At 37.9% G+C, this 14,287-nt stretch overlaps 1 protein-coding gene across 10 annotated transcripts in view; it reads right to left on the reverse strand.

The window, feature by feature from the left end:
* LOC105936938 (discs large homolog 1-like protein) overlaps window positions 1–14,287 on the reverse strand; it is a 136,944-nt gene that overhangs the window by 51,322 nt on the left and 71,335 nt on the right. For 8 of the 10 annotated variants that reach the window (XM_036140854.1, XM_036140856.1, XM_036140855.1 and 5 more), the window contains 2 exons: window positions 4,639–4,692; window positions 1,396–1,446 (listed from right to left, as the gene is read on the reverse strand). In XM_036140854.1, coding sequence (XP_035996747.1) covers window positions 1,396–1,446; window positions 4,639–4,692 — 105 coding nt within the window. Of the gene's footprint in view, window positions 1–1,395; window positions 1,447–4,638; window positions 4,693–4,802; window positions 5,668–10,295; window positions 11,261–14,287 lie in introns of those variants that run through there. The other 2 variants (XM_036140858.1, XM_036140863.1) reach the window with 2 other exon arrangements.

Consider the following 14,287-nt stretch of genomic DNA (forward strand, 5'->3'; position numbering starts at 1 on the left):
TCTGTGGCTGTGTTTGCGTGTATGTCCGTGGTGTCTTTAAAGCAGATTCAGTCAAGCAGACAGAACCAGGTCACAGGAGAATGGGCCGATAGAGAGCGGCGCACAAAGACAGGCTTGGGGGTGAGATAAAGGGAATATAATCAGGGAAGAGGGATCGTGGAGGACTGTGAAAGGAAAGGGACGATGATGACCGAGAAACAGAGAGCTCAGAGGAGCAGGTTTCAGAATTAGACCAATGCTCAGGCTGAAACATGGAGAAGATAAACAATGACACGATGGTAGAGGAGGAAGTCATATACAATTATTTGATTGCAGTGACTTTGCAAACTGCCTTGTGATGACGTGTGCTGTGAATTGGTGCAATATAAATAATATCGAATTGAAATGTGTGATTGATTGACTAAAGCAGGGTGCCTTGCAAAAATTATTCTAACCCTTGAACTGAGCCAAACGATATTATCATATTTTTTAACAAATAAATAAAAAAATAATCAGTTTAGTGTTAGTTTTCCCCTGAAAAAAGAATTTTGCACATAAAAAAGTTCCATCAGCCCACAGCGCCTTCCTCAAATTGTATTTCTAACAGCTTTTTTCAACAACATCTTTCTTATTTCCACTCGTACACAAAGGCCAGACTTGTGGAGTGCACAATTGCTAATTGTCCTGTCAACAATTGTTCAACCTGAGCTGTGGATCACTGCAGCTGCTCCAGAGTCACCAAAGTCCTCTTTGCTGCTTCCCTGATTAATGCTCTCCTAGCATGGCCTGAGTCATTTTTGTGGTCATTTTTAAAGGTTGCCTTTTTTTAAAGATTGCCTTTGTCTTTCCATTTTTGGATCATGGATTGACCAGTGAGATGTTCAAAGCTTGGTATATTATTTTATAATCTAATCATGCTTTAAACATCTCCACATCTTTATCCCTGACCTGTCTGGGATGTTCCTTGGTCTTCTTTGACAAACCTCTGTGGCCTCACAGAGGTGCTGTACTTATTCTGGGATTTAGCTACACATAGGCGCACTCTGGTAATTCGGTGAACGCTGAAAGCAGTTTTTTTTGCTGCAGATCTTATTTAGGGGTCTTAGATGAACAGGGTCTGACTACATATGCATTCATCACTTTGGATTTTGAAGCTGCATATCTTTTTTTCTTTTCACTGTACAGGTACATGTTCTACCTCATGTTGGTCTGTCCCACAGAAAACAAAGAAAATACACTGAGGTAGCAATGCAATGAAATAAAACATGAAAAGGTTCAAGGCGTATAAATACATTTTCAAGGCAGTGCACATCATTATGTCAGAACCAAACCGCTCTTTATAACACATTTAAACAGCATCATTTTGTGTGTGTTTGCAAGGAAAATTCAAACAGAGTGCATGCAACACTATTTTACCCTCTCCAGTGTAATTTCCTCATATTCATAGTCGGCTTCTGTTCCATTGACCTGTTGGAGAGACAAAAATATGAAAGAAACCTAAATTAAAATACATAAACAATAAGCTACTATTTAATAAAGTTTAATTAAAATCACAGAAAATTACATCTTAATTCACAGAATATTCAATCTAAATGTAAATGTGCTCACTGTTAACGTGTTAATTTATACACATTTAATCAAAGATATTTTATTTCTATGTTTTTCATTCATAAAATGGTGCAAGCAGTTTGAACAAGGGTGGACAGTTAATATCTTTAAATAACTGCTTCAATGAGGATTTAGAAATTTTTATTTAACACTGAATATTTAAAGGTGAAATATTATGCTTTTTACTGCTTTCCTTTTGACTTTGAAATCATCCAGTTGTGGTCTATATAAACTGGAACTGCAATGCTTTGGTCTGAATTCCTCGTTAATGCTGCCCCACAGCTCCGTTGTTGGCCCTGTTCATGGTTTTGCCTGAGAACAACTTGTTTTGGTGCTGTCTCTTTAAATGTGAAAGACACACTTCACATCCCTCCAGTTGGCAGAACGTTCCACCCACTTCGAACATTTTCATAGTTTGCTGGGAGACGGACAGTGCAATAAATTGTGTGGGTTGCTACACCAATCAACAAAGCATTTTTTTTTCATTGCAGCTTCCGGATTTAAAAACATTTGAATCCTTGCAGAATCCACAACAAAAGGAGCAGTTTTGTCATGTTTTCAAAGGAAAAACACGACAAAACTGTCATGTTTTGTCATGGAAAAACATGACAAAAAACATGTTTGAAGTAGGATACTTTGAAGTAGGAAAATCTACTTCAAAGTATCTGTAATAACTCCCCAGGTCCAGAGTTACATTTTGAACCAGCTCAAAATATCTCAAACTTTGCTGTTGAATGAAATTGTCTTGTTTTCAAAAGCCTTTTTAAAGCAATTGAGACATTTCTAAGACAGAAAAGCTTATAGTTGTGGAGGGAAAATAATATAATGTATTCTTTTGATATCCCTTTTACTGTGTTTTTAGAGTTGTTTCTTTCATTAATTCTATTTCCATGTCTTAATGTTGTTGTAATTTATTGTAATCGTTAAAAAAAAGTAACATTTTGCCAGCTGTGTGTACTGTACAGCCCATAAACACATGTATAACATGGGTTTATATGAATACAACTAGGGTATTGCTCCTGTTTAAAACGGAAACAAAACACTTATAATGACCCAGCAGAAGGTATACTATTACTTGATCAAAGTGTTTATACAGTGACACAGGTCACAAAACAAATATAGTGAAAGTGATTTTTGATCATATTTGTAAATATGATCAAAAATGTAAATCCTAATGCGTCCTTCATGATGATGCGTCTCTGATGCTACGTTTAAAAGCATGCCCTGTGAAATGTCCACAAATCACAGTATTCACTCTAAAACCTAACCCTGCATGGATAGGCGGCTATAGACAAAATTGACAGACGTTTGAACTGAATGAGAAGCACACACAGACATTTCGTCTCCTCTCCGTGCTAAATATCTTTTTTCAGATGCAGTTAATGCAGCACAGCAAGCAGGCACACAGTCATGCAGTGGTCAACTGGCGTCCCAGGGGCCTATGTAATCCGCCTGTCTGTAATCTGTGTCTTTGTGCAGTCAGATTACTTTAGATTTTGAATTTTTGCTTTTTTTTTTAAACACTCTCCCCTAAATCACCAAGTGTTGTGTGCCTCCTCTCATCTACAGAAACCCGCCCCTTTCATTTTGACTGAGCATTGTCACGCAAATTGTATTTTTTTTAAAAAACCTTTTAAAAAAAAATAATGGTGAGATGATAATGTTTTATTCTTGAACCAAGATCGTCATTTAACAGTTGCAGAAATATTTACACTCATGCTATGGCCTTTATCACACAAAAAAATAAATAAAATTGGAAAACAGTTAATCAGTAATATTAATCAGCCATAGTCAGAGTTATCTGCTGGTAATTTCTTTATATTTCAGTCCAGCAGGGTGTAATTTCACAGTAATTACATAATAAAATTATCCAACAGCAACGCATGCATTCCCTGCAGCAGCTGGCCAACAGTGTGACAACATCTGGAATCATCTAACTCTAGACTGAGAGTACTGTTTAAACTGGGATGCTGTCTTTAAAGCTCACATTTACTGGACCGAGACGTTAACACCCATTACACAATTTTGTGTTGCAGGAGCAGAAAGTTTACAGCCTCAGTTTGACACAGCAGTGGAAGTATTGACTTCCTGTCAGAATATTTATGCATCAACATATTTTGTCCATGCATGAATGTTTTTAAGGTTTGTCTTTCAGAAGTCTGAAACAATAGGTTTACATTTTTATTCCATGTCTAATAGTTCTACCCTTTCAACTTTATTTTCACATCATAACATCGCAACACAATCTGTTAGTAATGTTTTCTTACCTTTCAATGTTTAAGCACTTTTTAAGGAAAGCAATGTCACCTGTTACGTATCTTTAAAAAATGTCTTCTTGTTCAGAAGAAAGATATCTTTGTACATGTGGAACTACATTTTAGAAACTTTTTTTTTCTTTTTCCTTCATTCTGAAACAGATCTTAGAGTGATTAATATTAAATTATAATCCCAGATTACATGAAAATAATTTGATTGGAGGGTAAATGTATCTTATTATACAAACTATCCTTACTTTGTTAAATGTTTCATTGCATGTTTCTTACAGAAACATACAAAATTCATATTTCAGACATTTTGATACATTTTGAGACAATCATGATAACAATTTATGTGAACTAATAAAGTTTAACATATTTTATCAACTGCTACATAAATCTGACATCAACTGTTTAAATCCACAAAAAAATGAAAATAAAGCCAACATTTTTAAACAGAAATTAAGACAAAATAGAAGAATAACACAAAACCTCAGATCTGTACAAAATATGGATTTTAAATTGGGAGTACTTTTTTATCAACATGCAAAGCCCAAAGATTCCATATATGTTGGGTCTCATGATCTGAACAATATTTATCTACACAAACACACAAACCTGTGTCACTATGATATTTAATCCATCAGTTACCATTTCTGAGCTTTTCTCAATAATTCCTTAAAAAAACACTAACAATATTCCATATCTAGAACTAGTCGCTGAAAGGTCATTATCAGGGAGATACAAAGCAAACTGTTCATTAAATCCAAATCAATGTAATTAAAGCTGTACTCACATATGGGGGGGTGTCTACGCTGTCGGTATTGACCACCACTGGAGGGGGGTTGGCCTGCGAAAAAGAAAAGGAGTCATCCATTAATTATAACCTCAGTGATTTTAAAATAAAACCTGACAGCGGCGGCAGAGAAAGTCGAGCAGAAAGCGACGCTAGCAACTTACTCGTCTCAGGTTTTGGTACAGCATGTTGAGTACATCTGCTATGGATTACCAGCATGGAGCGACCGCGTACGCCGCATGACATACTGCACAGCCCTTATAGTGGACAGTACTAATGTACCACACTGAAAACCACACTACGTCCCTTAAAAAAAAACACTTTTATGGTGCCAAAAACTGCTCTTAGCAACTCGATGCTGCAATACAAAGCACTCCAACACTGTATTTGACCAGTTTACATTGTATTCAAGAAGTAGAATATTATCACAGTTTAAATCTGCATCACCCTAAGGTATGTTGGTTGGATTAAGGTAACATTCTGGATTTTGTTTTTTTTTTCTTAGAAACCTATCTCTTTATGCAATTTTTATTTTGAAATGAATAGTTTCACAAACTGCCATAGCCCTGTAAGAAAACCATAAAAGAAAACACTCAAGCTGATGAATGTCATCAGGGTGCCTTGTTCACTTCATGTTTAAAAAAAAGTAGTATTAATCCTGTCATTCCACAGCTTTTTTCTCTAGTCTTCCTGTTTTCTATCCACAGAAGTTCACCGTCCGTAGCTCTAGTCCTCTGCTACATATCCCCTTTGCGATAGCTACCCTGACCAGGATCTACAACTCTTCCGCTGTGCTCCAAAGGAAACAAAAGGTTAAAAAACAAACCAACTAAAGCAGCATCAAACAAGCTTGCAAACCAAACGGAGAGTCCACACTGACGTCGAAGTATAAATGTGTAGCAGAGCTGTAGCGGCATCAACCCCTTTCCTCTAATCTGTTCAACAAACCACCCTGTTCTACGCCTTTATCTCCTCCCCGTTTTACCCCCCCCCCCCCAACATACACACACACTATCCCGATCCATGGGTTTCTCCCTCTCCGTCCATCGTGTGTGTGACTGTACGTCAGTCAAACCGACGGGATGCTTGATCCCAGATGGGAACAGAGTGGGGGTGGTTGTGGAGCGTTCAGAGGGATTATAGGTATGGTGGGAGGAGTAAATCTGCCTGCTCAACAAAAGCAATGAAGAGCAGAGGGTGCAGACAGATGCAAACAAGCAGAATACACTGAAAATAACAAAGAAAAACAACAACAAATGTGCAGGGTTGAGAGCAAAAGTGGGGGAAGGTTCAGAGAGCGAACAGGGGGGAGGCTGCGGAGCAGACTGAAGTTCATGGATACGGAGAATGTGAGGACAGGCTGACAGCCGCAGCTGTTATCATCTCTATGTGTATCCCAAAAAAGGTACTAAGAATAAAAAGTGTTTTTAACTATTTAGACTGGTAAACTGGCTCATGTTGGACACGTGAAAAGATAATGAGCTTCAGAAATCACAAAAACTGTAAAAAAAAAAAAAACTAAACCTAAAACAAAATAATGCAACCATTTCCTAAAATGAAACAAGAAAGCCCGAAGGTACAACAGAAAACAAACTAAAACACTGCAACATTTCAGTTCACATATTGTAAACACTTGTTATTTGTTCAAAATAACATTTCATGTTAATTTATTTAAAAGAAAACAACAACCAAACATTGAATTTTGTGTCAGCACATAATAAAACTAAATGTAAGAAATTGATCAAATAGCTGAAGTTCCTCGTAAAGACAAGGACATAAACATAAGAATTGCAAACTTAAGATTACGACATATATAAAACCAAAAGGTCTAACATTGAAAGACCAAATGTTTTTTTGTTGTTTTTTTTCAGAAAAAGTTAAAATATACAAGATGTTTGGATTGTGTGCTTAATACATAATTCTATATACTTTTGATTCATAGTTTTGATGTATGTCTTCACAATGTATCCGCAATGTAAAAAGTCATCAAAATAAGTAAAACCCATTAATGACGAAGGTGAGTCCAAGCTTTTGATTGGTAGTGTATACAAATACACGTTTATTATAATTATGATGTTACAGCAAAACATTACAGATGTTTTGCTGTTTTTCTAGTTTCTAACCCATAAAATAACAGCAAAAGACACTTGTACCCCTGACTATTACTTCACAATAATAAAAGGAAGGGCTGGACAACATAGAAAAAAAGCAGGAAAAAAAGGAGGAAAACGTGACTCAGACTTTGCTGATGGAGAGGACTGATTGTTTAGAGGGAATGTTACTTCCATACCAGGAGACAAATGAGAACGATTTAGGTTGATGATTTTACAGCAGATATATTACTTATAGCTCCTTTAATGATCTATTTTATAAACTGAATTCAAACTTACCTCTTTATTCACCCAACTTTTTACCAAAACTGCAAGTTTTTTAAGATAAGAAAAAGAACACCTGCTCTCTGAACTGGTTGAAGGGGCGGAGCTTGGTGACGGAGCGTTTGCAATTGGTTGAGTGGATGTAATGACTGTAGTATTAACCTACAAGATAGGCTAGAATGTGAAAAGAAGGAAAAGTGTTTTTTTCTATCACACCACACATCTGTTAACTGATATATATATATATATATATATATATATATATATATATATATTGAAATATTGTCCAGCTCCATTACTAAGTATATCAAAAACCAATATTATATAATGTTGCATTTATACTGTAAATCCATATATCCTCTATTTCGACATGACATGTGTTGTGAATTGGCGCTATAAAAAAATTTGAATTTAATTACTTGTTGAATCGTGACCTGCAGTGTTGTCCCAACCATAATTTTGGGAACTACTGCTATAAAGCAGCAAAGTGTTGCCAGGGCATTGGCAAGCAACCACCACAAAATGGCATTATAAACCATTCTTGGCTAAAACCAATAATGCTGACTGAGTCACCTCAGTTGGTAAACTCAAAAATCACTGACAGGAACCCACATGACTTTTACCAGTCAATTGCATTGTGGCAACCTTACATGACCCCTTCATAACTGTAATGATATTGTTTGTGTGTGTGTCTGTGAGGTTGTGTGTGGGTCATTTGTAAAGCGACAAATCCAACCAGTCAGATGTGGTCACTCTGGTGTTTTCATTGACACGCCAAGTCAGGCCACAGGCTTATGTAATGAACATGTGTGTGTGTGTGTGTGTGTGTGTGTGTGTGTGTGTGTGTGTGTGTGTGTGTGTTTGGTTGAGTTGTGTTACGTGAAAAGGCCATAATAACAACTGCATAAACACACGCCGCATCCATATCCAGATAGTGTTTCGCTTCTCAGCGCAAGAGATTGTTAGTTGTTATATAATTGCTGTTACACCAGCTGTGTCATTATGGCATTATGACCCGGTTCAGTCCAGCCGCAGCTTATGAGGAGATTCAGACTAACCCTGGTTTGTCTCGTCAGGCAGAGACCGATGGACAAACAAGTGATTAACTCCTTCAAACAGAGGTCTCTGCCATGCGACGCATAGGCGGACTGTTTTGTGTATGGTTTTGAGTATATAGCACATGGTTATTTTCTTCAGCTCTCATGCCATTTTGCAAAAACAAGACAAGTAATTAAAAAGCAATTAAGGATCAGAATAAATGAAATGATGCACGATAGATGTTGGTGATAAAATTAATTAAAATGGAGCCAAACATACAAAGCCAGAGACTGTGGTAACAATGTGCATAAAGCCATGAAAAAAATACTCATCTTGCCAAATTATTCCACAGCACCAACTGTATTTAAATGACTATTTTCAGCCTTTGTTTCTTGGATGTCTCATCCTTCATGCTGCTGCTTCTATAATGTGATATTGTGCACCAGTCTGGTTTAGCCAAGTGCACATACACAAGAGTCCGCTCGCAACATGGTAGCCCACTCTGTCTATCTTAATTTGCAATGAAACTCTATTTGATTAATGAGATAATCAGAAGGAGCATGACTCTAATCAAATCAGAATGGCCTGGCTAATCACGCTAATCAGAGTATCAGTAGCTTCTATCTCTGATCATTGCACCCACAGCACACTTACTACCTAATCATCCTTAACAGGCAGCTGCTGTTGTATTATTTCCCTCAGCTTACTGTTGGAGAGTATGCAACACTTTTACAGGTGGATGTTCATACCTTTTTTGTGTTGCAATGCTGAAAGTGATTTCAGTCTTTTTGGAACACATTTAGGGAAAGCAACCAACACCTGATAGGAGTTCTGAAAAAAATTAGATGCTAACAATGCAACTTTGTGTGCTTTGTTTAAAGGACAGTTGACAAATGACATTAAAATGCTGCAGGCTATAAAATGTCCCAAACTCTGCTGTTACAGACTTAACTAAATAACAGCCACTTAAAGTGTTTTATCAAAGCTGGTGTGATGTCTGGACTTTGTAAGGTAAAGAAAAAAGCTTGGCATCCAAGTAATACTTCGTTAAATGCAGCATTTTAAGCATACAATAGACAGCAGATAAAGACATTCCTATTTCAATTGGGATACTACGTACTAGAATATAGTCTTATTAGACCTTTGTAGATGACACAGGTAGCACCACAACTTTATAAATCTCCCAGAAAGTGGATGGTTTCTACAAAGTACACCTTGTAGTTTTGTAACAAACGTGTCCCCAAGAATAACATGGCAAAAAAGATTGATAACGTGTAAGACTCTAGTTCTGCACATTATCAATCTGGGTCTGTTCCATTTCAATCAGTTCAGGGAAAGGAGGGACATTCAGCAGAACTCTCTGAGCTGATTGGTGCCCGCCTACCAAAGGTTGGTTTTAGCCATTCACGGTATAAAATCAAAACATAAGCAACACGCATTAAGAGAAACCACAAGAAGGTAAGCTAGTCAATGCATCATCTTGCTGTTCTATTTTTAAAGAAGAAATTGTGTATTCTTACTATTCTTAAACCTCAATACTGCAACGTGATTGGCCCAAACCTTTTTTTGGTTCGAACACAAATGGTTGAAGGGCGGCACAAGATGAATTCTCTTGTGTCTGTGAACGCATGAATACATGTTTCTAGACAGTGAGAGGGCGTCAGAGTACCTACAGTGACTTCACACTTGAGGAACATGCAAACCCCTTGTGGAAGGGCCTAGATTTGAACCCAGGAACTTCTTACTCCAGAGCAGAGAGGGTACCTACTTAGTGTTAGCATGTTATTGTTTTATGTAATGTAATCAAAAATATAATGCATAGTCTCCAAAACGGCATGCCTTTTTGTTTTAGAACAATAACTTTCACTGGGAGATTCTAACCACGGATACCTATTATTCATTTTTTTCTGCACCTTTCCACAAGTATTATAACGTCTCACCTATATGTGATGTCTGCAGTATGCAATGTATGAAACTGTCAAATAATAGACAGATAAAAAAAAATACCAATATAAACTAAGTACACATAATAATTTCAAGTAACTGCTTCCTTTCTTTCCCGGATTATCTATTGAGTTATGATCAAATTAAAGTAAATGCCATTTAACTTAATGTGCTACAGTCTACCTTATGTTTTTGCCTTGCTTTTGGTAAAAAGAAATTAAAACATTAATCTCTAAGTGAAAAAAACAGATGTACATGATCCTGATCAGTGTCTTAAAATCTAGAAACACGTAAACCTACCTGCACATGGGTGTGAACTGGAACACAGTGGTGTCCAAACGGCACATGTGGATGTGCAGCCGCAGAATGTGCAGTCCAGATATATGTGTCATTGGGCCACGGCTTGCAACCAAATTTGCCTTTGCTCTTGGTGGGACTCTTTTTCACACTATCTCTGAGGTTGGGAAACTTCCCTCTCGAAGTCCTGGTGACCAGAGTGGTGGGCAGCGTGCTCCACCCATAACCTTCCAGCCCGGTACACAAGGGTAGCTGCGGTGAGTGAAATGGATGGATGGACAGAGACTGGGAGGCATGAGGAAGAGGAGGAGGGCAGCTCTGCGGCTGTTGGCACTGCTGGAACAGTGAATGGTGGCTGGATGAATGGCACTGGTGCTGTTGGTAGATTTGATTAGATGAGGGCGATGTAAACAGATGACTCGGTGAGGCTGGCGCGCAGCATTGTTGAAGGTTCTGAGCAGGATGCTGCAACTGGTGATGACTCACTGACAGGTGAAGCTGGTGGTGGCTCGGAGACACATGAAGCTGGTGCTGACTTGGAGATACGTGAAGTAGGTTGTGGCTTGGCGAGTGCAGAAGGTTATTTGATGATTGCTGCAGCAGGTGGCATGTAGATGACGGTGGATCTAGCTGATGATTTTGAGATGGTGATGCTATGTGGTAGTAGCTAGGAGAGGGAGAGGGAAGCAGGTGTTTCTGAGAATGGCAGCTGTACTTTCCTGACTGGGGTAGACGCTTCGGCGAGTGCAGCATTTGGTGATTTGGCATCTGCAGCAAACTCTGGTTCTGCTTGGAGTGGCTCTTTCCTGACTTGGCTTTTCCTTTGCCAGATTTCCCCTTGGAGGAGCTGGGCTTTTTGGGGCTGCAACAAAACTCATGGCTGTGGAAATAAGTGGTCATTGCGACAAAGATTTAGAGAAAAAAAAAAGTCCTGCGAAGACCCTTCCGTCCTTTATCTTTGTAGTGTTTTTGTACTACATCGTTGCACAATGGCAAAAAAAGCAGCTCCTCAGACAATTTCAATCACGGTTTTCCAGACTTAGCAAATCTTTGTATGTCCAGTCTCATACATCAGGATTTCTCAGTATCTAAAGCTGCAGAGTATCCAAAAGTTACAAAACAATCCCTTCAATCTGGTCATTAGTTTGTTTTTTTCTTTCACATGGATCACTGAAAAGCAAACCATCCTCCTTTAGGAAAACGTTCATTTTTAATAGCATACTAACCCTCCCACAATCCGTGAATGTCAGGGATCTGTGAGAAGAGTTAAAGTCAGGAAAAAAAGTAGCAGAACCACTTGATTGGGTCAAATCTCCTGTCAGTTCTGTCCCTCGGCTGTGGTATCGGTTCAGGCGTTCCAAGTAAAGATTTCTGCTACTCCTTCGGCAACGTTTCTCCTGCAGCCATCAGTTACCGACAGGAACTCATTTCCACCTACCTTGCTGCATATCATGCCCTCACCAAGATGTGTTGGCAGGTCTGGTCGTGCTATGGTTGAGATATTCCAAAAAGTACAAACTAAAACCAGCAACTGAATTCCCAATCAGGTTTATCTTCTTTGTCTTCTCACTTTATGCTAATCTAATTTAGTCTTTCTCTAGGAATAAATTGGTATCAGGCTGTATCTATGTTCACAAGTCTATGTCTAAGCCTCCCTCATCTTTCTCTGCTACCTCCCTCTGACAATGTCTGCCCCTTTCTGCCTCTCTGTCTCTTTCATTCCCAGACTGGCCAATTAGGGACTTCCCTGGACTTCTGCACATGACAGCACCCAGGCATGACTAATCGATAGGCGACCAGGGACAGTGATCCGACGCTTGGAGCTCAGAAACAGTTTATGTGAGTGTACAATAGTAGGAGCACTGTGATTGGTGGAAGACAGTCGCCTCCATCAACCTTTGTCTTGTTCTTTTAAAGCTATACAAGGCAGGCTCCAGTACAGTGTTTAAGTGTCTCTGTGCATTGGCCTACTTCCCTGACAGATATCTGAGAGCTTCAAAGTGAATGAGTACATTTTCACTGGCTTGCTCGTATTGTTTTTCCAGACGCATAGACAAGGCTCAAAGAACTGCCCAGGTGTGTTTCTGTAACCAGTGACATCAAATTAAAAAAAATCTAAAGAACTTTTAAAACAGAGAATTACATAATTTATAAGCATTGGAATTATTTAGTGCAATTTCTTTAAACTTTGGTAGTCTAACATGTCACTGGTTGTTTAATTTACTTAGTTTTGAAGAGGCAACTTAAAGAAGTATTATGGGATTAGCTAAATAACTTGAATCTCAGGACACCAGTGCAAATTAACAAGAGTATTAATAACACATTAGCTAATGTGTTATTAGATTTTCTATAGAGTTGTGGTTGGGTCAATTCAGAAGCTAAATACTAGCCTAATTTTTTTTTTAATTTAGGATGCTCTTATATCAAGGTTTAGGGCAGATTATCAATATCCAATATGAATATTGGCTGGTAATAAAACCCTTTTAACTCAATAAAAAAGGACTACAACACCAACATGGTGTCTCTGCTTCAGTTAGAATTCTACAATTCTTTGCTGATTCACTATGCCTGTCACATGCCCAAACAAAAAATACCACACCAGCAAGATGCAAACTTATATTGTCATTAATAGTGGCCCTTTTTCACTTTTTGGACCCATACCGATATGTTAAAAAATAACATCAGCTGTTATCAATGCTAATTTATCCTACAGCCCTATGGCCCCAAACAGATTCAACTATTTGCCCCAAACTTTTATCTGCAGATGTAAGTAAATTGGATAAGAGTGTTCAAGGACAACCCATAAACCACCAAACCTCTTTTTTTATAAACTGGAAGATGCTGGAACACCAGCATCAATGCCTAAAATAAAGCAAGTTTAACAGCATTAACTTAGATGAAGAATTAAGTGCCTGATTCAAAATCTTTCTGGAGAAACATTTTATTATTACATTAGTAGAATATTTAGCTATTTGACCAAAATTATATCAATAAATAAACTAAACTCAACAGCTAAAATGTTGAAACTGGAGCAGAATCGGGAGTTTCAGCTGTACAATAGTCACAAACACATATCTTCACATTGCCACAAATCATTATTATTTTCCTATAAATGTATTTATTCTTTTCATGGAGATTTTTTCTTCTATCTATTAATAAAAAATTATTGAAGACCCTTTAATGAATAGGAAAAAGGGTATAATGTCGTAACTGCAACATATATGAACACAGAAGCAAATAAAAGGAAAATATGTTTCCTAACGAGTTAATATAAAGCTTAAAGCTCCCTGCAGCTGGTATTTAGAAAAGAGCAATTGCAGCCGTTGGTTAATGTCCAAGGCTGAAGAGTTGTACTTGTACAAATATATCTAATTATGACTAAAAGCTGTGTGTTTTTATAATGTCAACTAATACCAAAGCCAGCCTGAAAACAAGCTGAAAAGAAAAAAAAAGAGGGCCAGATATATAAATGAGTGATATGGGCAAAGGAGGACCCGTGTAGAAAGCACACAGAGATGCAGAGAGGGTGAGAGTGAGGTAGGACACTCTGTGAGTTAGCGGGTATAGACGTGAATGTGTGTTCCTTGTGTAAAGTGCTAGTACCGCTGCAGGCAAACCACCAAGTCAGGGGAGAATGAGCAGGGAGAATGGGCTGTTAGCGTCACAGCGCTAAATGAACGCTGATAAAAGAACGAGGCAGTGTAGAAGGAAGAAGAGCAAAAAAAAAAAAAAATCCAAATAAATGTGCTGGAGAGTGAAGAGACGTCAAGGACACGAGAATGATTTCCACCCATCTCTCACTAGAGAAAATCCATTTCTATAAATCCTCTATAACTATACTTCCTCATTGTCTCCTGATATCGTTTATAATATCAGTGGAAAATACAAACATTTCCCCATAAACATGATCGTCTTAGGGAAAGTAGTTCACAGAAACCATACAAATGTGAAGCCCTTTATTTACTATCAGTACCTTTAAGTCCTTTTTGATAAGC

Source organism: Fundulus heteroclitus, chromosome 9 (assembly GCF_011125445.2).
Source record: "Fundulus heteroclitus isolate FHET01 chromosome 9, MU-UCD_Fhet_4.1, whole genome shotgun sequence".
NCBI classification, from domain to species: Eukaryota; Metazoa; Chordata; class Actinopteri; order Cyprinodontiformes; family Fundulidae; genus Fundulus; species Fundulus heteroclitus.